Source organism: Belonocnema kinseyi, chromosome 6 (assembly GCF_010883055.1).
Source record: "Belonocnema kinseyi isolate 2016_QV_RU_SX_M_011 chromosome 6, B_treatae_v1, whole genome shotgun sequence".
NCBI lineage: Eukaryota > Metazoa > Arthropoda > Insecta > Hymenoptera > Cynipidae > Belonocnema > Belonocnema kinseyi.
In genome coordinates this window covers 70,088,117-70,113,589 of record NC_046662.1, presented here as the reverse complement: position 1 = coordinate 70,113,589, position 25,473 = coordinate 70,088,117, and the positions used below count along the sequence as shown (strand labels likewise).

The window sequence follows — 25,473 nt, the reverse complement described above, 5'->3', positions numbered from 1 at the left end:
TACAAGCTATCTAAGGATGGTACTATAGAACGCCACCTCAAGGTAGGCCTAGTGGCGCCATCTCTTGGTCAGGTCGGAAACTTATCAATCCACCCTCGTATTTTGTTCAAAATTCGTCTTTTATGGTAAAACATTAATCTTTTTGGACAAAAATTCATCTTTTTGGTTGAAAATTTAACAACTTTATTGAAAATTCGTTTTTTTCTTTTGTTAAAAATGATTTTTTTATCTGAAAATGTAACTATTCCATGTATACTTCGAACTTCATCCTGTATATTGAATAAGTTGGAAATCTCTCTTTTTTTTATAGAAAATTAATCTTCTTGATCGACAATTCATCTTTTCGGTGGAAAATTGAACAATTTTGTTGAAAATTCGTTTTTCCTTTTGTTTAGAGTTATCGTTTTTATTATAGTTAATATCTAAACACTTAACTATTCCATTTTTGGCTGAAAATGTATTTTTTTAAAAAGTTAAAAATTCAACTATTTTGTTGAAAATTAATGTATTTTGTTGAAAATACGTCTTTTTGGATAGAAAATTAATATTGTTTGTAGATAATTCGACTATTTGGTAGTATTTTTCTTGATTGAAAATTTTGGCTTTTGTTAAAATTTCATCTTTTCTGATTTAAAAGTTCACTTTTTTCTAAACTATTATATATTTCAGATAAGAATTTTACTCTTTTGTTGAAAATTCATCTTTCATGGCAGAGAAGTCAATTTTCTTGGTTGAAAATGGACTTTTTTAATCGAAATTCAACTGTCGTCTAAAAAAATTGTCTTCTTGTTTTCAAAATTCAAATATTTGGCTGAATTTTAATCTTTTTTGTTTCGAAATTTGGCTATTTGATTGAAAATGGATTTTTGTATTCTGAAAATTTAAATATTTAATTAGAAATTCAACTATTTTTCTAAAAATCTAATTATTTTGTTAAAGTCGTCATTTTTGGTCGACGATTCAACTATGTTAGTTTTTTATACCTATTTTATCAATATTTTATAACCATTTTATATATTTATTTCATATATTTATTACTCTTTTATAAATAGGTTGAAAATTTTACTATTTGATTAAATTTGAACTATTTTTTGGAAAACTCGCCCCTTTTACTGAAAAATTTATATTTCTGGTTGTTAATGTAACTCCTGTTTTGAATAAAGTCAGTATTCAGAGATAAAAATGGTTTAATTGCAGTAATTTTGGTTTAAAACTATTTTTTCGAATAGTTGGTTTAGAATCCAAAAAATCGTTTTACAGAAAAATTATTTAAATTAACCAATTTCAAAATCGCTTCTTATTTGGAAATTAAAAGTTTTTTAAATTTTACATTTCAATTTAAAGTATAGTTTAATTTAACTCACATTTTGAATTATTCAATTTCAGATCATACAGCATGAAATCACTTTTTTCAATTTAAAATTGATTCATTTTTAAATCTTTACCTTGAAAAGTTTTAATTTTCTACGCTATAACTCATCAAATTAAAATTTTCGCACTTTTTTTATCGAATCAAATTAGATGAAATCCAAATTGGAATGTAACATAATTGAAAATAATGTGTACTAAGAAGCACTTAAAAAATGCATGGTACAACATTTTGTAGCAAGAAAATGAATTGGGCTGCTAATTTGAAAGTAAACCCTTAATTATAAGATATTTAGAAGGATCAAACTAAACAAAGATTTTGGTAAAAATGCGTTTAATTTAAAAAAATCTTCCGTTCAAGAAAAAATCAAATCATTTTTATTCCACTCGTTCATAATGATTTTGAAATTCCTTTAATAATCTTAGAATTCAATCTTTCTAATCTTACTATATAACCTTTGGGAAGACTAACTAAAATTTGACTGGGTTTTTAAAATTATCCAGAATTTTCTACGAATTAAAAGACATTTTATGCTCATCAGGAAATTTTATTTACACTCATTTAAGAGAAAACAATCTGCATAATTTTTGTTGGTATTTCACAATATTTAATCTGATTCTAAAAATTCGAAAAGTGGAGTAAACATAATAACACCTTAAGCATAACTATCACTAATCAAAATTGCAGACGCCTAAGCATAGACTCCTGATTCTTTCCTTTTTCCTTGACTAGATCCTTTTCTTCATTTCTTGAACTTGGCCACGATTTTTTCTGCAAAGAATGCAAGAATCGAAGCAGAATATCCAAAAAGTAGAATGCTGATAAGCAATTGAATGCTGATCATTGGATTCATTTCACTGATCACTTGCAAAGCTGTATAGGTCTTATCATCAGAATTACGGAAGTCATCCTTCTCCCATTTCCCCATCAATCCTGCTCGAAATATCTTCTCCTTTAAGTCTTTGAAGTGCTCCACGTAAGGCGAACCTGGTTCTAATAGATAACCATCTATGGATGCAAATAAATATTCCTGAGCAACTTTCATCAACGGCCGCCCTATGCTATCTTTATGCTTCAGAATAAGAAAATTTGCTTCCCCTTTCCTCATAAAACAAACTAAATTCATCTCCTTCACTAAGGCTGCTATGCAATCAGTAGGTGTGTCGATCCTCCGATTCTCCCTATTATTTAACATATAAAAAAGCGATGAATCTCCAAAAGCGTTCACAAGTTTCAAAAAGTTTGGAATTATGCTTATCTTGAGCTTCGATTCGTTGATCGCCTTCAGAGTACTCAATTCAGATTCTACCTCAGACTGGAGACTGAAGTCAGTCACTGCTGCGTAGATATTGGATGAGTAGACAAAGCTAGTGATGACCACGCTTCCAAAAATGATTCGTTCTTTCAGTTCTCGAGGTAACTCTGGTACTGATAATCCCAGAATAACTTGCATCATCTTAGTGTAGTCCCAGTACCGATGATCGAATTTCAACAATCGTGAGAATAGGTGAATCACTACGAGGAACACAACTAAACCTGTTGTGCTTAAAAGATTTTGACCAAGCCAAATTGAAACTGCCTTGTTTCGAAATATCGGCATCACTGCTACATATTGGACCACTCGTATGCTCATGAATTCATTGACTACCTCTTTGCATGAATTTCTAGTCGACATACTGCGGCAATTAATAATCTGCAACTCATTGTGGAATAGTTGATATGTAAAGCCATTCGTCTCATTTTTATTACACGAAAATTTTCCAAAAAACTCAACATCCGAGGGAGGTTCGAATATTGTAAAATTCATTATCTCTGATAGAAGCTTTATTACCATGTTGTCTACCCCTAGACTTTTGATTGGATGCCCGGTGGAATTTCGTTTTACGAAACTGAAAGGAGGTCGGTCAAATACTCCTGTATTCATCCTATATCCCCACAGGTTGAGAAGCTTTTTCGGGAAAATTTCAACATTTGGTAAATACTCTTGTTTGATGTAAGCATCAGTGAACGGGTTGAAGAAATGCAAAGTGGAAGAATCGTTCAAGTTTTCTTGTACTTTACCTCCTTTTGTTTTCTGGCTTTGGACATCGATAATGCTGATGTCCAGGAACAAGTTTCTCCACATCTTCCGAAGAAAGTCTTCATAGACTGCATTCTGGATGTCTTCAGAGAAATTAATGATCAAACACTTTGGTCGAGTTTGCGCCATCGATAAACTTTTGATGATCATCATTGATTCAGTTACTGCTTGGACGATGCCATTCTTGGTTTTATCCAATATTATAAACAGCGTGGTTGACCTTGGATCCTTCATCAAAGCAATTTTTCGCAAAACAGGAACTTCTCTCCCAATGCCTTTCTGTTGATTGATCAATAATATTGGCATTCTTTCTCCAATTTTATGAGCAACTTTACTCATTCTTGAATCATGCACACTTTTGTTGAAAATTAACATCGTTTGGTACGATCTGGATTCAGTTTTGAGATTTTTAATGATACCTTTCAACCAGGTCGGCGGCTGCGGATTGTTACATGAAACATTTAGGATATAAATAAAATAAAGAAGCCTAGTAATATTTATATTAATCTGCATATATAAGCGTTACTGTAATTTTCCCGATATTTTTCTCGGGATACATGTTATTCTTCATCGTTCAGTTTCAGCTAAGGAATGCAGAACTAAAGTATCGGATTTGTTGTGATTTGAGGTTGCTAAGCAAAAAAATATTGTTACCATACAAAATATTGTGATAATAAAAAAGTGACATAAAGTACCTATATAGAATTTTCAGAACAAATCGACGTGCACAAGAAATCATGAATTTGTAGAGCATAATTGAATCGATTTTTACATTCGATATATTTTTTTTTCTATTGTTCTTGTTTTGCTCTATTTTTACATTTTAGAATTCTTAATTTGAAATTTTTCTGTATTGACCTATAATTTTTTGGCAAACCACATTTTTTAATGATTTTGAATAGCCATCAAATCCTGATTGTTAGCAAACTTCAAAATATTAATATAGATTTAAATTTTTAGTTTTATGAGATCAAAAATTTAAAATGAAAAAATGCAGATTATAATGCGGATATTAATAAAATGCAATTTTCATTTTTCAGCGATCCAGCGATCGTTCCTGGAAGCAAGTTTGGGGCGTTCTTCGCGGTCAGATTCTTTACTTCTACAAGGATCGTCACAGTCAAGTAAGTATTTATAAACAAAATAAGAAAAGAAGGTGACCATTGACCGGGAAAACCGGAAATAGGCCTATTAATAAATATCGCCTCAGTCAGCGAAAAAGGGTGTTTAGAATTGTGCTCCGTGTAAACAAACAACCTCGATTAAAATGTCGAACATAATTTGCTATATAAAATTTTAAAGTTTATCTTACTTTCAAAAATACGTGTTCCTTTTACATTAGAAAACTGGAACTTTTTAAAAAATTTAATATAGTTATTACGTTGGTAACCTAATTTTATATAAATAATTACTAATAATTGGCATGTCTTTAAATATAAAATTCACCCACTTCCCGCCATTTCGGGTACATAAAAGTATAATTTTACCAAATATCTAAAATCTATATTTTAGATCATGGACCACAAAAATACGTATATCTCCTAAACTTCAATCGACACAAATTTTCAGAACTTTTCCCGTGGTTTATTAAATCATGGACTTCAGATTCTTTCGACTACTCCCCTATTTTTTAAAAAAGAATTCCTGTTCAAATTTAGTTTTTTTTTAAATTTAAAAAGTCGTAAATTATATGTTTTGTTTCGAATTTAGTTCTTTTGGTTCAAAATTATTCTAATTGTTTGTCAAATTTTATTATTTTGTTCAAAAATTCGACTATTTTGTTGACAAGTCAACTTTTTTCCTTGAATATTTCATTATTTTGTTGGACATAAATCTTTCTGGATCGAAAATTCATCATTTTGAATGAAAACTTCCACTTTTGATAGAAAAGTAATTTTTTTGTGACTGAAAAATTATCTTTCTTGGTTAAAAATTCATCTTTTATGGTTGAAAGTTATTTTTTTTTTAATTTTCAATTCTGCTCTTATGTTTGGTTCATCTATTTTGGTTGAAAATTATAACTATTTTGTTCATAATTAATCCTTTTTTGTGAAAATAAATAATTTTTATTATTTAATTTATTTTTGTTTTAATTTATTTTCATTATTTTTTCTTTCAAAATTCAACTATTTTGTTAAAGTCATTTTTTTGTCGAAATTTCAACTGCTTTAATAAAAGTTCTTCTTTTTGGTACAAAAAATCCATCCTTTTGGTTTGAACATTTCTCTTTTGGTAGAAAAGTCATCTTGCTTGGTTGGAAATTCAGCTGTCTTCTTAAAGATTCATCTCTTTGACTTAAAAATTCAACTATTTCGTTGAAAATGCATCTAGTTTTGTTCGAAGTATAATCTTTATTGTTTGAAAATTCGATTATTTGGTTATAAATTTAAATTGTTTATTATTATTAGGATGACTTTTTCTAAAGCATTCGACGTTTTTTTATTTTAATATTTAATATTTTTTATTAATATTTATTTATTGATTAATATTTTCGACTTGAAATCTTAGGAATATGGTACCTACATTAATCTTATTTGAAAGAATTTATTCCCTCATTACTCCACTTTTTTTTAATTCCCCTATTTCCCCTGTTGTGAGAGCATTTTGTTCTTATGAAGTCTGATATCAGTTTCAGAATAATTATTTGAAGATTTAAAATTTTGAATATTTGAAGATATTTTCAAAGAAAATTTGCAATTAATTCGGAATTCGCCCTAAATTCTTATTAAATTACCTTAATCCCTTTCCAATTATTTTGAATTCTTCTGGATTCACTCAATATTACCCAATTCAATTAATTTTTCCATATTTTTGAACTGTTTTCAATTCACTTGATTGCTATTTTTTTTAATTTAGTTTGATTTTTTATGAATTTCATCTAGTTTTTCTCATTTTTTTTTTATTTCTCTAAATTCACTCTAAATTGATTGTAATCAGTCAATTTTTTTCGATTCCTAAAATTCTTTCAATTCATTTGAATTCGTTTGAGTGTATCTTGAATTGTTTTGTATCCATTAGTCACTTCTTGCTTTAGAAATTTGTAGGGTTTCAAATATTTGGAGAGATTAAAAGTTGTATAGAAATTCACCCTGAATTCTTTCAAATTCCATGGAATTCTCTTGAATTTTTTTAATTTACTTGAATTCTTCTAAATTCACTCAGTTCTGCTTAAGGAGTTAAACTACTGTAGAGCACGAAAAAATAAGCATTGTAGCGATTTTTTTGGCACAATAAAGCGATCAATCAAGATTCTGTAAAATGGAATTTATAATACCAGTAATCTAATACAAACAATATTTTATTGCAAGTTCTTTGATGAGAAAATGGTGGCTTCGTCGCATTTCTCCGTCGGCGCTTTTTTTAAGGTGTCATGAAAAAAATCTTCACAAAATTGTTTATAAAAGAAACCCTAAAACAACCTTTAAGCAACAAAAAAATGTATTTTTGGAAAATTCTACACTGGATTCACATTTCAATTCAGTGCATTTTTTTGAATTTTTAAAGATTTTATTTAATTGATCCTACAGCCAAATAACCTCACCTTAATTTTTTAGGCATTTTATCAAATTCTTTGAAATTCCTCGAATTTTTCTAGACTTATTTCAAAGTTAGAGAATTCAATGGTCTTTTGATATTTTCAAATTGTTTTAAATTCATTTGATTTTTTTAAATTTAGCTTAAATGTTCACAAATTTCATTGACATTTTCTCTTTTATCTTAAATTCCTCTAAATTCATTTCAGTTTTACGGAAATCAATGGATTTTTTGTTGATTAAACAATTTAAAAAAAATTAATTTGAATACTTTTTAATGTAACTTGAATTGTTCTGGAATCTTCTGAAATTGTTACCCTATGAGCGCCAAAGAAGTACCCGAGGAGCGTGACAAAAAGTACCTTTTGGTGCATAGCTTAAATAATTTTATACAAAAGGCAAAGAATTTATTGTAAAATACTCTTTTCTACTATTTTCGAGTATGCTCTAAACGATGCAATGGTTTAAAAAACGGAAAATATTGATTTTCAATTAATAATTAATAAAAGAATTTTTTTCAATCAAAAAATAGAGGGGAAAGGAATTTTGTTAATGTCGCAATATGCACAAAAGTGCACAAAATTTCTGAACTTTTCAATTCCGTTGAGTTTTTTTATCTACAGTTTTTTAAAACAAAATTACGACCAAGAAACGGAAACCAAAAATTAAAAATTTCGTTTTATCGATATTTTTGGTGATCTTTTCGCTCAAATCATATAAATATTTAATTATTGCAGTAAAAAGGTATTTGAATAGTTTATTTTTAAAAATAATACTGCGAACATAAATTACACAGCAGAGTCATGTAAAATTGTATATCAGTAAACATTAACTGTTAATTTTATGAAAATAATATCAGTGAATCACTCAATCGTTGGAAAAAAACGATATTTCACTCACTGAATTGGATTTTGGTGACACTATGTATTTGAAATTTTTTTAAAAATAAACGATTAAAACACCTTTTTACTGCAATAATGAAATATTTATATGATTTGAGCGAAAAAATCACCAAAAATATCGGTAAAACGAAATAAAAAAATTTTGTTTTCGTTTTTTGTCTGCCATTTTGTTTAAAAAAGTCGTAGATAAAAAAACGCAACGGATTTGAAAAGTTCAGATATTTTGTGCGTATTTGTGACCATCAAAAAATTCCTTCCTCTTCTATTTTTTGATTCAAAATTTTTTTTCTTAATTTGTTAATTATTAATTGACAATCAATATTTTCCGTTTTTTAAACCATTGCATCGTTTAGAGCATATTCGAAAATAGTAGAAAAGAGTATTTTACAATAAATTCTTTGTCTTTTTTATAAAATTATTCAAGCCCAAACGTAAGGGAGAAATTTCTTCGTTTTAGGACTTGATGGATTAATTATTTTAAAATGAATTTCCAGAGTCCATCGACAAATGGCGAAGGCGACACTGCATCCAGTGTCGATACGCGATGTGCCTCAGTGGACATCGCCGAAGATTACACGAAGCGAAAACACGTGCTTCGTATAACGAATTCCGTGACGGAAGTACTTTTGCAAACCGAGGATGCAGCTTCTATGGTTCTTTGGTTAAGAGCATTCAAAGTCTTCAATACCGAAAAGCCCTCTTCCGTAAGCATACAATTTTATTCTAATTCTTCCCCCCCCCTCCCCATTTCTTAAATAGCAGTACAAAAAAAAATCTATTTCTTTCCACCTAAATTATCGATCAGCAGGACGCAGTTACGAATTTATCGAAACAACAGGCTGTTCCTCAAACACCTGGACCAACATCAAATGCTCTTCAAAGTGGAGGACAACGCTTGAGTCCATTGCCAAGTCACAAAGGCATCAGGAAGCTAACATCGTTTAGAAATCGTTCACCTACTGGTCAATCGCCCGTCAGCAAGACTCGAAAACCTAGTCAGACTGTCGATTTGCCATCTCCGAAATCGAAAACCTGGAAGGGAAGGATGGCGAAACAGTTTAGAAGAATGCATGGTCAAGCTGGCTCACCATCCTCACCAACAGCCCAACTTCCACCTGAGGGAGCGACTTTCAAAGTCCCTCTCGAACTTTGTCCACAGGTAGGTTCAATTATTCTTTATGAGGATTGCTGCAATATTTGGAAGGCCTGGATGACCTGGAAAGGTCATCTGAGAACCGGGAGAAAATTGCACCGGGACATCTCCTGTATTTCATAATTCACGCATTTTGTAATTCTTGAAAGTTTCCAACTAGTAAGTATATTATTTTCAAAGTGTCTAGAATAATTAAACTTTAAAGGTATGCAATATTCAGGGGGCCGCTCGACCGGGATTTTTTTGAGACCGGGAAAACCCGTGAAATGGCAGTCAATTGCTTTTTGACCGGGAATTTTACAAATTTGTAGAAGAAAAATCTGCCCACGTTCGATTTCAACAGTTTTTAAATAATTAATTGAATTGTTATGTTTTTCAATTGTGCCATTATTTAGCTTACAATGCGTGATTCAAAATTTTTTTACATTACAAATTTTCCACTTAAAATTGTTATTATTCAGCTTAAAATTTTTATTTAGAGAATTTTTACAATTTGACAAAATTTTTAATCAGTTCAAAATTTAAGAATTTTCAGATTTTAACTTGAAAACTTAAACGATTTCAATTTGAAAATCTTAGTCATTAAACAAATGTGAGCGTGGGACTGAGAGTTTATAAACTATTTTCAACTTAAAAATAACTTGATAATAATATATTCTTAATTAAAGGATTTTATTAAATTAAAAATATTGTTTCAGCCTAAAATATTCCATTTTTAACCCATTCAATTTGAAATTTTTAATTAAAAAAAAGATTAATTATTTAATATTTAGCAATATTTGAATTTTTATTTAAGACAAGTAAATTGAAACCAAATATTTAAAAGTGAAGAATCTTTAACTGAATTGGTTGTCATGGAAAACCTGGTGTCGTTAAAATTTCGAAGAGCCTTTAAATTGTGAACGTTACAATTTTAATTGTTGTATTTGAAAAATGCTTAATTTGTAAGTGTAATTTTTAAATTTTGATGTATAATTTACAAATGAACATTTGTAGCAAAAAATTGAGTAATTTTAAAAGATATTTAGGAGTTTTAAAAAGATTAAAAATTATCATGCCAATTTTAGAAAGTTCTCTTAAAATCTTTTAGAATTTTTTTTGAAAATTTTGTTTAAATTTTTGAAAAACTTTAAAAATATTCTCTTAAAATAATTTTTCAAAACGAAAAGTTATTTTTAATTTTTCTATTAATCTTAAGTAAATGTTTTTATTCTTTTAATGTCTTTCACAATTCCTGAAAAGAAACTAATTTCTTTATTTAAAATCTGCGAAAATATACATTTTATTTTATATTAGGCTATCATTTCAAGTTTTATATTAAGTTTGAATCTTTTCAAAACTTCTACATATCTCTTAAAATTACTCAAATTTCGCCTACAAATAATAAATGTTCAGTTGTTATTTATACATCCTAATTATAAAGTGTTCAGTTAAAATTTTTGCAATTTTTCAATATTTAATGTTTCTAGCTTAAAATTCCTTAAAATTATGTAATTTTGAACATTTTAATGTTGATTGATTAATTTTTCAATTTAGAGCATTGAAAATGATAACGTGGATTTATATTTTTTTATACTGAAAAATGTTAGTACCTTTAATTTTATACGCGTAAATTATTGAGCATTCGATACAAAAATTTTTTAATTAAAAACTTCAGTTTCAATTTTAAAAGTTCAAAATTTAATAGTTCCACTTTGAGTGCTTTCATTTGCAGCTCAGTTTTTATTACCTCAAGTGGAAAATTTTTTAGCTTTAGAGTTCTATTTTTTTAATTTCATTGGCCGTGAAAAATGTTTGCCAACCGGGAAATGACCGGGAATTTATTTCATCGATTAAAACGGCCTACCTGAATATTTCTAGCAGTATTAAAAATTCTGCAATTTGAAATGGTGAAAATAACAGTAATACTTATTAATAATAAATTTATCGTCTTAAAAATTTCTATAATTTGAATTTAAAATCACAGTTTTGAATGTGTCGAAAACTGTTTAATCTTTGAGGCTTTGAAACTTATGTTTTTTCTTGAATTAATTTTTAGATTAATTTTTGGAGATTTCGAATTTTAAATTGCACATTATTGCAGTTTCAAATTCAAATATTTAAAATTTCAGGATCATTTCGCTATTAAATATTTCAAAATTTCAAATTAAAAGCCTTGATAGTTTTGAATTTAATATTAGATGTAAATGTAAAAGAATTTCGAAATTGTTCAATTTGAAAAAAAGGAATGGTATTCTAGAAATATTGTTTTGTATTTTTTATTTGAATTTTTAATTTTCAATGTAAGATCTTAAAATTGTTTGATTTTTGTTGAAGATTTAAACAAATAAATAATATCAAATTGAGAAGTATTTGATTCTAAACTTTTTAGAATAAACAATAATTATAAAGGAAGATTTTAAATAAAAAAATAAAAAATTGAGGTTAAAATTATAAAAGATGACAATTAAAATACCTGAAATTGATACATTATAGGCTTTAATGTTGCAATTAAAATTGAATTGGGTGAATTTTGGAAAGTATAATTAGCAATCTAAAAATTATTAGTTTTAAGCGATTTAAATTTACTTCAAATAATTTAAATTTCTAAGAGCTTGTGTATAAAAAATTTTTAATATCGACATTTTTGATGACCAACTTTTTTCAGTTTTAAATCGAGTTCGCATTCGTTTAAGTTTTAACATTCAAGAGTACACATTTTTTTATTTTTAGCGTTTCTCATTTTAAGTTACTATTTATTTACAAAGTTTTTTTTAAAATAATTCAATTCATTGTTTCATTTTAAAAATATGTGTCTAATCAGCTTTAATATTAAATTATAATTTTGTTATGTAATAAATATTTAAAATTCTAGAAATTCAGAAGCTTGCACTGAAAAATCAAATTTAGTTTTCAATATTAAGTTAGTTGTCGTGACAAATGTCAGATGCCGGGAGACAAAAATCAAAAAATGTATGGCCACCCTGGTCATGGAATTTGGAAAAATTTCTGGAAAATCTTGGTAATTTATAGAATATTGAAAAAAATGATTGGATTTTTTCATTTGCATCTACTTTAAAGTTTGCGATTTGATCTTTTTACTAATAAAAATCATACGATTATAATTACAGAATTTAAAAACAAATTTGAATAATATTAATTTTAAAATTTTTTAATTCAATTTATTATTAACAGCCTCTTAACATTACTCGGTGGAAATCATTTATGTGAATTTGTAAGAAAATTTCTAAGTATTTCTACGGAGATATTTATGAATTTTTACAGAAATTTGTACGAATTTTTAGTTTTTTTTTCTTAGAAATTGTGGATAGAAAGTCGTAATTTTTTATAAAAACCTATTAAAAATTATGAAAAGCTAAACCTTTATTATTTTAAACTATGATTATACTTCATTACCTCGTTCTCGAGATTATAACTTGTAGTACCATTTTGGACTACGTGAAAGTCACACCTTTATCGCTATAGGAAGAAAAAGTCACGTGATCCCCTCCCTCGACCATAATCCTCATTCATTTGTTGTGTGCGTGAATGTTAACACCTTGAGAGAGTTGAAGCGTACATTTTCGTTAATAATCGCGAATTATCGAACGAAAGATGAACAAAAATAGGAAGAGAAAAGTGTTTGAGGACGGCGGCGACGAGGAAGATGACATATCGCGAAAGATTAAGAGGTTTCATGAGTGTGCAACAGTCCTCGGAATTAACCTCCCAGCACCTCGTGGTGACGAGTCTGAGGGAGACTTTCTCCGTAGATTACAAGCTCATTCATCAGCAAAAGACAAAATTATGGTAAGTAAAAAAGCAGAACATAAAATAAAAAATAAATTTAAAGAAAGGAAAAAAAATGAATTGACATAACCTCAAATTGATGAACTTGCGCGAGAGGCTAGTCAAATCAAAAGCTACCTGGTGATCTTGCACGAGAGGCAAGACAAGCCAGAGTTCAATCGATAAGCTTGCACGAGAGGCAAGATATCGATAATAAATATATAAATAAATGATAAAGAAAACAGAACTTATCCTCCTTACTTTCTTTTATTGTCCGTAGAAGACAACGACCGTGGCATTGCGTCACAGGGGGATTCTGAAAATGAGGAAGCACCCATTATACAGGAAAACGAAGAAAATGGGGAAACTGCAATTTTACAAACAAATAAAGAAAACGTCGAATTAGGCGACGAAATCCTCGAAGCCTTGGGCGACGACCCCGAAAAATGCCTTAGGGCAAAGGTGGTCATCCACCCTACCTTAATGAAGAGGTAGATGGCTATCAAAGAAAAAGGCCTCGACCAAGAGCTCGCAGAACAATTTTTGAAAAAGTACCCGGAGTCCGGCATATTGGAAACACCAGCCTACAATACAGAAATTAAATTTACCCTCTCTGAATCGGGACAAAAGAGAGATGAATATTTCATGGAATACCAGAAAAGACTGACTTCCGTGGTAGTCGCCTTAGGTACCGCACTCTCCACCGTGTTGAATAACCCCACGGGTGATTTCGATGTGCGGGAAGTCATCGAGCCGTTTAGTGACGCCGGGAGGTTAATGGTGGGACTACATCACCAACTTACGGAAGCCAGGATTGCGTTTATTCAACCAGGCCTTACCAAACCCGTCAAGAATGTCATCAAAGAGAATAAAACTGGGAAATTCCTATTTGGCGAGAAACTGTCCGAGCAGTTCAAAGAGGTCAGGTCGATGGAAAAGATGGCCCAACCTCTGAGGAAGCCCCCTATGAATAAGTTCAAGACATACAAGTGGCCTGCGAGACAGATGAATTTAAACTGCCAAAGCCAATGCCAAAAAGGCAACAACTAGCACTCGCAATCGAGAGGACAAGCGAGACTACAACCATCGAGAGGAGGGTACTCGAACCGAGTTTACTATCACGAACTTCAACCCTACTAGAGTCAAACCAAGAGGGGAACTCCCAACAAGAAGTATTAAATGTAGGTACAGTAGCAGGAAATTTAAAACGTTTCGTAACACAGTGGCACGAAATTTCAATTGATCGCTTTATATTGGAGGCCATATCAGGGTTTAAGATCAGTTTTCACGAAAAACCTTTTCTAAAATTAAAGATCTTTCAACACAAAAAAGGGCGTCGTTGGAAAAAGAGATTGGAAAATTGTTAAAGACATATGCTATTCGCAAATGTGATCCGGTTCAAGATCAATTTCTTTCTCCGTTCTTCCTCGTAAGAAAGTCAGACGGTACAAATCGTTTTATCATTAATTTAAAAGAGTTAAATATGGTTATTACCACGGAACACTTTAAGCTCGAGGATCTTAAAACATCGGTAAAAATGTTGACACCCCAAACCTTTATGCGCACGATCGATTTAAAAGATGCGTATTTCTCGGTGCCGATTCACGAAAATTCCAGAAAATATTTGAGATTCAGTTTCGAAGGCCAACTTTTTGAATTCGTATGTCTCCCCTTCGGACTATCCGTGTGCCCTTACACATTCACAAAAATAATGAAACCTGTTTTATCGATACTCAGAGAAAAAGGATTTGTTTCGGTTAATTACTTAGATGATTTCCTTTCGATAGGTAATTGCTACGAAGAACGCGAAAAGAATGTAAAATACTCATTAGGAACACTAGAGTCCTTAGGTTTTATCATAAATTACGAAAAATGTCAATTAGAGCCGCGAAAAGTTTTTAAATTTTTAGGGTTTTTACTGAATTCGAGCAAATAAACTGTGGAATTCCCGATTGAAAAAAGGGGAAAAAATTAAAAAGTCTTTACTAAAAGTCAAAAAACAACGAAGCACAAAAATTAGAGACTTCGCACAATTGATCGGGAATTTAGTTAAGCATGCCCCGGAGTAGGATTCGGTTGTGCTCATACAAAAATTTTGGAGAGAGAGAAAATCTTAGCCCTAAATTTGACAAAAGGGGATTACGATTCTATCATGAAAATCCCTTACTCAACTCATGAAGACATAGACTGGTGGCTCAATAATAAAGATTCGACTTATAATCCAATTCGTATCGGGAGTTACGATATGGAAATTTTTACAGATGCATCTACATCCGGTTGGGGGGCCTGGTGTAAACGGAAGGGTGTATTCGGATTGTGGTCGGTCACTCAGAAAAAATTGCACATTTATATACTCGAGTTACTTACGGTGAAATTGGCTTTAGAAGCCTTAGCAAACGGAGAAAGAAATTGCGAAATATTGTTAAGAATAGATAACTCTACCGCAGAAGAAGGGAGTGGGCAGAAAGGCGAAATAATTGACTATTTGCATCTTATATCTCGACCGCTGAAAATTTAAGAGCTGACCAGTTATCGCGAATAAAAAATATAGATACAGAATGGGAGATTTCAAACTTAGCCTTTCAGGAGATTTTCGCGAAATTTGGCATTCCAGAGTTCGACTTATTTGCATCGTATTATAACAAAAAATGTAACAACTTCGTATCGTGGTACCCTGAGAAACAAGCCTTGGCAGTCAATGCTTTTACTATTAACTGGTCAAACCTTTTTTTTTTCTACGCCTTTCCCCCATTTTCCCAGATTTCCAAACTCTTTAAAAAGTCATTCAGAATAGAGGTCAGGGAATTGTATTATTGCCAAATTGGCCCACACAACCCTGGTATCCGATCTTTAAGTCACTGCTTACGAGTGAAATATTGTGCTTCGGGCCAAATAAAAATTTAGTTTCGTCTCCTTTCAGGACAGAACATACCCTGAGAGCGCGTCTTTCTCTAATATCAGGGATCGTCTCAGGACGGCATTTAGACTGAAAGGTAACCCGGTGGAATCATTAGATTTGATGATTACATCACTAGCCAGCTCAACGTTGAAACAATATGAAGTAGGCTTTAAAACAATGGTGAGGCTTCTGTCAAAAGAAGGGAACCGACCCTTACGACGTAAGTTACAAAATCCTTATGGATTTTCTTTGCGAAAAGTTCAGAGAAGGATCATCGTACAGCTCAGTAAACTCGTTTCGATCAGCCATCTCACTCATTTCAACAGGTAAGGCCGGAGAAAATCCGAATTTAATTAGATTAATGAAAGGGATTTACAGAACAGTTCCTCCCAGACCACGATATGATACCGTTTAGGATACGAACGACGTTCTAGACACTTTAGAGGGTTGGTCCCCATCTAACACACTTACCTTGAGTAAGTTGTCACAAAAAACAATTATGTTGTTAGGCCTTTCCACGGGACACAGAGTACAAACTTTTACCTTATTAAAAATCACAAATATTATTAAGACGCGTTCGGGAATTGCGATAAAAATTCCGGAGTTAATCAAAACCTCAGGCCCTGGAAAACCGCAGGCCTTACTAGAATTACCTTATATTAAGCAGAAACCGAATATTTGTGTTGTAGGTATATATCGCAGTGACCAAAGAAGTGCGTAATACAGATAGTTTATTCCTAAGTGTACGACGTCCTCATAACGCAGTTGGGGCCCAAACTTTAAGCAAATGGTTAAAATCAGTACTGGTTCAATGTAACATAGACAGCAATATTTTTTCTTCGTATTCGACGAGACAAGCGGCAACGTCTGCAGCTTACAGAGAAGGTCTAGATATTGCGTCTATTTGTAAGGCAGTATCTTGGTCAGGAAGGTCTCAAACTTTTGCGAAACATTATAATAGGCCATTGAAACCAGCTATTAATGCATTCGCCAACGCGGTTTTAAATAATTAAAATAAATAAAATAATTCGTTCCTATTATGTAATAAGAAAGAAGAAGGATGTCGATTTTGAATAAAATAGTATTTTTGTTCGCTGAAATTTCTGGTGACTCTAAACATCTACAAGTTATAATCTCGAGAACGAGGTTCTTCGTATAATTACGATTGAACTTCACTTACAGGTAAGTTCGTTTAATCGTTTAAATATACCTTTTTTTAAATTGAAAACTTCAGTTCTTTTTGTAGAGATTCGTAATTTTCTACAAAAACCTATTACAAATGATGAAAAACTAAACCTTTCTTCTGATGTCGTAAATTTTCTTATTCATTCGCAGATAAATTTATTTATTCATAATTATGTGGAGAAATTTGTATTTTTTATTTAAAAACAACTACAAATAGCTTTCACAAATCGTAAATTTTTATTACTTTGTGTAGACATTCATAATAATAATATACATGACCGATTGAAAATTTATAGAATATTTTCAATGTTGAAATAACATTCAAATAATATATTCATAATTAAAGGCTTATTAAATTAAAAATATTCTTCTAGTCTAAAATTTGAAATTTGGTAATTAAGAAAAATAGCAAATAATCAATATTTATAAATATTTGATTGTTTTTGTAAAATCAGTAATTAAAAACAAATATTCCAAACTAAACAAAAAAGTAAACTTTGAACGTTACAATTTTAATTGTTCTATTTAAAAACATTTGATTTACTAGTAAAATTGTTGAAATTGGATTTATAGTAAATATTGAACACCTATAATTTCTAGGAGAAAAATCGAGTAAGTTGAAGAGATAGTATTAAAAAGGTCATAAAAGATTCACAATTAATTTAAAGTTTGAAATGATTTTAAATAATTTAAACGAAGTGTCTACGTATAGCATCAAAATCCGTTTATTCATACCGAATTTCGATACAAATAGCCCACGGCCTGATTTAAAACAAAATATAGATTTTTTGTAGATTTCAATTAAAAAATCTAGAAGCTTCTTAAGAATCATGAAAGGCTTCAAAATGAATAAAAAAAACATTTTATTACGACTTCTGGAAAATTGAAAATTACTTTATATTTTGAAAAATTAATTTTAAGAGAATATTTTTCATTTTTCAGGATTAAAGAATGAAATTTAGGAAGAATTCGAATAATTCTAAAAGCTATTTAGAAGTTCTGAAAGCATTTTAAATATAATTTGAAATTTGAATAAATATCAAGTAACATGTAGATGTTGCAAGATTTTGAAAATAAATATAAACTAATTTAACTTTTAACTTAAGAAGTGTTCAGTTTATAACAAAAATGCAATCGTGAAATTTTTAATATTTCTGGCTTAAAGTTGCTTAAGATGATTTGCAGCTCTCCGTTTTTATTACTGCAAATGGAAAACTTTTTAGCTTTAGAGTTAGAATTTTTTAATTTCATTGAACCGTGAAAAATATTTTCTAACCGGGAATTTTTTCTGCGATTAAAATGGCCACCCAGTTTCAGGCTTAGGTATCTATTGTAATTTGTCATTTGATTACAATAAATTTTTATTCAAATTCTTAACTCTATCAACAAAAATAACAAATTCTAAATCTTTTCTCCGATGATGAAACTGGCAGCGTCAATCTAGCAGGAAGGGGTGTACACAAAAGGGATTTATGTCCCGCTAGGAATTGCAAATATCCAGTCTTTTCAGAACTTATTCAGCGCTTTACATTGTTTTAATAATGTAAAATTCTGGAAAAAATTAGGAAAGTACTCAATTGTTTACAATATCTATAAATTGCTACCTCGGGAAGGTCTGAGACAAGGTCCTTGAACGTTCTAGCCGGACGGCACTATAATAGTGTGCACGAGAACCAGAAACAGCTTTACTCTGTCCCTTGCCGTGGATTCTTGATTATTTATCAAGTTGAGGTGGACAGTTGTGAAGGTGGAATCTCGTGTGACCCGCAGTTTCAGTTCAATTTGCAAGCTGAGTTTTTTTTTTTGAAAAACCCAGAACTCAATTCAGACTAATCTGATGCTGCCATATGCTGAGGAATTATAAAGAAAGGATTGAAAATTTTTTTTTGTAAGTTATAGAAATAACTTTCTATGCCTTAGTTTTTTGAAAAGATTGAATGGCCTTGCAATTTATGTACAATTTTTAAGAATTTACTGTTTTTTCATAATTTACAAATCTAAAGAATGTTTGTCAGGGTGGCCGCTTAATCTGGAAATGACCGGGAATTTTATGAGACCGGGAAAAACCGCGAATTGAGAGTGCATTTATATTTTGATCGGGAATTTTACAAGTTTTTATTTTTTAGATTCTGTTCAAGTTTCATTTCAACAGTTTTTTTTTATTAATCAGTAGCATTTTTATCTTTTTTCAATTATATCATTCAGTTTTTAATATATAATTCGAAAATAATTCCAATTTGGATTTTAATTTTTAGGCGTAAATATTTCATTCGAAGAATTTTGGAAATGTTTGAAATCGTACAATTTTGGTAAAAAAATCTTTTTTCTTGATCAAATGTGAATATAAATTATAATGATTTTTAAAATTGAATTATACTTTAAGGATTACAAACTGAATAAATGGTTTTACAAGACGATTCGTAATGAGTTGAACATTGAAGAGTTTCCAGATTTTAAAGTTAAAAATAAAACTATTTCAATTGAATAGTCTTCGTAGTTAAACACATGTAAACGCCAGATTGAAGCTTTATAAACTATTTTCAGTTTTAAGTAAGCTTGAAAATAATATACTCACGATTAAAGGCTTTTATTGAATTAAACATATTATTTTGATCAAAAATTTAAAAATTTGTAATTTTTTAATAAAGAAAAATAACAATTTGCTTAATATTTAAAAATATTTGATTATTCATGTAAAATCAGTCATTATAAATCAAATGTTCAAAATTAAAAAAAAAAAAAACTTTGAACTTTAGAATTTGTATTGTTCTAGTTGAAATATTTAATTTACAAGTAAGAATTTAAGAAAGAAAGAAATAATTTACAAGGAAGAATTCGAATAATTCTAAAAGATCTTTAGATGTTCTGAAAAAATTTCAAACTTAATCTAAAATTTGAATCAATGTAAAACAACATTTAGATGTTTCAAGATTTTGAAATACAGTTTTTAAGCTTTTTATGGGTTCTTAAACTGTTTAAAATGAAAATAATTTAACTTTTAATTTACGAAATGTTCAGTTTATAACAAAAATTTAAGCGTTCAATTTTTTATTTTAAAATCAGTTTTTATTACTTCAAATGGAAAAATTTTTAGCTCAGGAGTTGGAATTTTTTAATTTTATTGACTGTGAAAAATGTTTGTGAACCGGGAAATGACCGGGAACTTTTTTCTACGATTAAAATAATCAACCTGACGAAATCTCATGGAATCCCTTGAAATATTGGAAATCAATAAAATCGCTTGAATCTTCAAAATCCCTTAAAATCGTGTAAAATCCTTTAAATTCCAGAATTTTCGAATTGTTACAAGATCCCTTGACATTTTTAAAATCCTTTTAAAATTCATTGAAATCTTTCATATCCTTCAGAATCTTCCCGAATATCTTAAAAATCTTTAAAAGCAATTAAAAAATCCGCTAGAATCCTTTGAAATTCTGTTAAATCTTTTGAAATTCTATAAAATCCCTGGATTATATGTACTTTGGAATGTTTTGAACCCATGAAACCATCGAAACCCCTTCTTAAAATACGTTAAAATCTTTTGAATACCTGTGAAATCTTTTGAAATTATAAAATCCCTAACAAGTCCCTTTAAATCTTCGAAATCTTATTAAAATCCCCTCAAATCCTTCAAAAATCGTAAAACACTTTATCTTTTAAAATACGTTACAAATTCCGTGAAATATTTTTAAATATTATACTAGATCCTTTAAAACCTTTTAAATATATTAAAATCTTTTAAAACCCATTAAAATTTCTCGAAATCCCTTAAAGTCTTTTTGATATCCGGAAATTCTTTGTAATTGTGTTAAGTCTTTTGAAATCTTATGAAATATTCTAAAATTCGCTGATATACTTTGGCATGCTACGAAATATCTTTAAATTCTATAAAATCTCATGAAATCTTCGAAACCCTTTTAAATCTCTTGAATTGCATTACAATTCCTTAATTAAAATTGTTTTAAATCCGGAGAAATATTTTGAATTTTGTCATTTTCCGTCAAATTCCTTCACATCTTTAAAATTCCATAAAAATTCCTTAAAATCCTTGAAATATTTCAAAATATTACCAGATCCCTTGTAGTTTTTGAAATTCTTTTAAAATTCATGGAAATCTTTCAACTACATGGGAATCTTTCGGAGTCTTTTGAAATACCTTAAAAGAGATTAAAATTAATTAAAATATTTATAATACATTATAAATCCTCGAAATCCCGTAAAAACCTCTGGAATTCTGTTTAATCTTTGCAAATCCTCTGAAATATATGAATATATGTACTTTGGAATATTAAAAAAAAATTGTAATCCTTTGAAATCTTATGAAACCATCAAAACCTCTTTAAATCTCTTAAAATCCTTTAAAATCTTTTGAAATCCCGTGAAATCTTTTAAGTTTTATCAAATCCCTTCAAACCCCGTTAAATTTTCGAAATCTAATTAAAATCCTTCAAAATTCGTAAAAACATTTTCTTATCTCTTAATGCCCGTGAAAAATCCCATGAATTATGTCAAAATATTATACGAAATACCTTGAAACATTTGAAATATAATTGCTATTTTTTAAAAGCAAATAAAATTTCTCGAAATCCCTTAAAATCATATTAATATTTGGAAATACTTTTCAATTCTGTTAAATTTCTTGAAATATTCTAAAATCCGTGGATATACTTTGGAATGTTTCGAAATCTCTTAAAATCCAATGCAATCCCGTGAAATACTATAAATCAATTTACATCTTTAAAATTCCATAAAACTTTCTTAAAACTTTTTAAAATCCTTTTAAAATTCATTGAAATCTTTCATATCCTTCAGACCTGGAAGATATTGAAGAAGAAATTCGTAAACTGATTAAATTTTAATAAATTCTATTCAAATTTTTTTTAGATTACTATTATTTTCAAATATAATCCTAATCCTTGCATAAATAGTTCGACTATAATTGTTCTTTAAGTAATAACAAATAAACAAAATAATATGGTTATGATTACAGAATACCTTTTTTCACTTTGATAACAATATTATAATTGCATTATAGTTTATTACATTTCAATTTAAGTGGCTGAATTAGAAAAAAAACAGACCTGGAATATAATAGACTGGATAAAAAATAGACTGGAATTTTTTCAAAATTATACTTGGAAAACCTGGAAAATTCATGGAATTTTCTAACCAGACTCTTGTAGCAACCCTGTTTCAAGTCCCTTTAAATCTTTGAAAACTTATTGAAATATTTCAAAATATATCCCAAATTTTTTGTAATTTTATGCGACTATGTGACTTTTTTAAAAGCCTCCTAGTCGATGCGAACCCTGAATTTCTAACTATTGCCTTCTTTCCAGTCTTCATTCTCGGAATTTGTGCCTCTGCTCGTCGAAATGTGTACGAGTATCGTGGAAGCTAGAGGTCTCGAGGTGATCGGGATCTACAGAGTGCCTGGAAATACGGCAGCAATTTCGCAGCTGACAGAGAGCGTGAACAAGGGTTTCGAGAACATCAATCTTCAGGATCCGAGATGGAGCGACGTGAACGTGATATCGTCGTTGCTCAAGTCCTTCTTCCGTCAGCTTCCTGATTCTCTCCTAACTGCTGAACTCTATCCAATGTTCATCGATGCCGATAAGGTCGAAGATCCGCAGAGAAGAATGGCCACTATTCGTAAACTCTTGAGAGACTTGCCTGAACATCATTTCGAAACTCTCAAGTACCTCATGTTCCACTTGAAAAAGGTTGTTGAACACAGTGAGGCGAATAAAATGGAGGCCAAGAACTTGGCTATCGTTTTCGGACCGACATTGGTGCGAGCCAGCGGTTCGAGAGACAATATGGTCACTATGGTTACTGACATGTCACATCAATGCAGAATCGTGGAAAGCTTGTTAAACAATGTAAGTAAAAATGAGAAAAATTAAGAGACAGTCATCAGGGTGTCTATCTGATCAGGAAATTGGAAAAATGCGGGCAATTTCCGGAAAGAATTAGTATTTTGACTTTGGGACCGTGAATTTGTAAAAAAAAATCTTGATCCTCACTTGCAGAAAAATTTGTTAAAACATTTATAATTCCAAGTTGGAACATGGAATAATAATAATGTATTTTTAAGAATATTTACGTAAAAAATTATAACTTTCCTATTTTAGAACAAGGAAATTTTGGAAAGAATTATAATTCTGAGTTAAGACAGGCGATTTCAGTCAATAATTTTAATTTTGACTTGGAAACGGGAAAAAAGAAAAGATTTATAATTCTAAGCAACTCTAAGTTGGGACAGGGAATAAGTAAAAGATTTATTTAAAAAATTCACGTTATGAATTAAAGGAGCGAACAAATTCAACAAAATTTAAATTGGAATAGCGAATTTGTGAAAAAATCTTAATCCTCACATGGTATAGGGAATTTTCTAGACTTGGGACAGTTTCTTTCAAAAGAAATTATAATTTTAATTTATGACAGGGGATTTCAGCAAAGAATTTTAATTCTTACTTTGGAAACGGGAAATTTGTTTTAATATCTATAATTCTAAGTTAGTACAGGGTGTAATAAAAAGAATTATTAAGAATATTCTCGAAAGAAATTATAATTTTCCCAAATTATAACAAGGAATTTTCGAAACGAATTTTAATTCTAAGTTAGTACAGAAGATTTCAGTAAAGAATTCTATTTTACTTTCAGGCAGCGAATTTCAATAAAGAAATATATTGTTGACAATTGGGCAGGGAATTTACGCAAAGAATTAGAATTATGACTTTGGGGCCGAGAAGTTTCTAAAGGAATTAGTATTATTAGTTGGAACACTGAATTTGGGAAAAAATCTTAATATTCACTTGCAGTAAATTTTCCAAAAACATTACAATTCTAACTAGGAACAGTAAATTTTCGAAAAGAATTATAATTCTGAGTTGGAAACGGAAAATTTGTTAAAAAATTTGTAATTCCAAGTTGGTATACGGAGTAATAAAAATAATTATTAATAATATTTCAGTAGAAAATTATAACTTTCCTGTTTTATAAAAATTTCGACAATTGGGCAGGAAATTTAAGCAAAGAATTAGAATTTATAATTCTAAGTTGGTACAAGGAATAATAAAAATAATTATTAAGAATATTCATGTAAACAATTTTAATTTTCCTGATTTATAACAAGGAATTTTCGAAAAAAAATTATAATTATAAGTTGTCACATAGAATTTTAGTAAAGCAATATAATTTTGTGTTTAGCGCATGGAGTTTCCTTGAAGAATTATAATTTTTACATTAGGACACGGAATTTACTTAAAAAAATTATTTTGACTTTTGGACAGGAAATTTCTGCAAAGAATTATAATTTAGACTTCGGGGCCGGAAATTTTTGAAAAGAATTATAATTATGAGTTAAAACAGTGAATTTGGAAAAAAATCTTAATCTTCATTTGTAGGAAATTTTCCAAAAATATTACAATTTTAACTGTGAACAGTAAATTTTCGAAAAGAATTATAATTTATACCTCATTTGTAAGAAATTTTCCAAAACAGTTACAATTCTAACTTGGAACAGTTTCTTTCAAAAAGAATGATAATTCTGACTTGGAAACGGAAAATTTGTTAAAACATTTATAATTACAAGTTAGTATATGTAATAATAAATATAATTATTAAGAATATTCACGTAAAAACGGAAAAAAAGAAAAGATTTATAATTCTAAGCAATCCTAAGTTGGGACAGGGAATAAGTAAAAGATTTGTTTCAAAAATGCATGCAATTATTTAAAAGAGGGAACAAATTTAACAAAATTTAAATTGGTACAGCCAATTTGTGAAAAAAATCTTAACCCTCACGTGGCATACGGAATTTTCTAGACTTTGAACATTTTCTTTTAAAAATAATTATAATTTTGAGGTAGGACAGGGGATTTCAGTCAAGAATTTTAATTTGACTTGGAAACGAGAAATTTGTTAAAACTTTTATAATTCTAAGTTATAGGAAATTATAAAAAGAATTATTAAAAAAATTCCAATTTCCCTGATTTATAACAAGGAATTTTCAGTAAAGAAATATAATTTTGACTTTTGAACATGGAATTTCTTAAAGAATTATAATTTATACTTCAGGACAGGGAACTTTTCAAAAGAATTATAATTATGAGATAGAACTGGTAATTTCGATAAAGAATGATAGTTTTTCCTTTGATAAAGGGAATTTTCTAAAAATACTATATAATTCGAAGTTGGGACAGGAAATAAATAAAAGAATTATTACGAATGTGCTAAAAAATGTAATTTTTAATTTATAGGGAAAAAAGTTCTTGAAGAATTATAATTTTGACATTGAGATAAGAAATTTCAGTAAAAAATTAAAATTTTGAGTCTAGAACAGGGAATTTCAGTGAAGAAACATAATTTTGAACACGGAATTTTTGACAAGGAGCAGGAATCTTGGAAAAAAATGTTAATTCTGAATTGTAATTGAAATTTTTGTTAAATAAATGTATAGCGAATTTTTTAAAAGAATGATCATTCTAAACTTTGACGGAAAATAAATAACAATATTTTAAAACTTTCTTTAAATAATTATAATTTTGATTACTGAACAGGGAATTTCGTAAATAAT

At 29.4% G+C, this 25,473-nt stretch overlaps 2 protein-coding genes across 17 annotated transcripts in view; both read left to right on the top strand.

Annotated features, from left to right (window-relative positions):
* Positions 1 to 25,473, top strand: part of LOC117174310 (rho GTPase-activating protein 21-B-like) — a 272,591-nt gene that overhangs the window by 215,783 nt on the left and 31,335 nt on the right. For 11 of the 15 annotated variants that reach the window (XM_033363301.1, XM_033363309.1, XM_033363307.1 and 8 more), the window contains 4 exons: positions 4,490 to 4,573; positions 8,379 to 8,588; positions 8,690 to 9,043; positions 22,229 to 22,774. In XM_033363301.1, coding sequence (XP_033219192.1) covers positions 4,490 to 4,573; positions 8,379 to 8,588; positions 8,690 to 9,043; positions 22,229 to 22,774 — 1,194 coding nt within the window. The remainder of the gene's footprint in view (positions 1 to 4,489; positions 4,574 to 8,378; positions 8,589 to 8,689; positions 9,044 to 22,228; positions 22,775 to 25,473) is intronic. The other 4 variants (XM_033363308.1, XM_033363303.1, XM_033363297.1 and 1 more) reach the window with 2 other exon arrangements.
* LOC117174313 lies at positions 12,713 to 16,870 on the top strand. 2 transcript variants are annotated; one of them, XM_033363315.1, is made up of 4 exons: positions 12,713 to 12,826; positions 13,086 to 13,986; positions 15,726 to 16,030; positions 16,394 to 16,870. In XM_033363315.1, exons 2-4 carry the CDS (start codon positions 13,834 to 13,836, stop codon positions 16,407 to 16,409), a joined length of 474 nt encoding a protein of 157 aa, XP_033219206.1. In that variant the 5' UTR covers positions 12,713 to 12,826; positions 13,086 to 13,833; the 3' UTR covers positions 16,410 to 16,870. The 2 variants fall into 2 exon arrangements, with proteins under 2 accessions (XP_033219206.1, XP_033219205.1); XM_033363314.1 differs by lacking the exons at positions 15,726 to 16,030; positions 16,394 to 16,870 and having other exon boundaries at positions 13,086 to 14,335.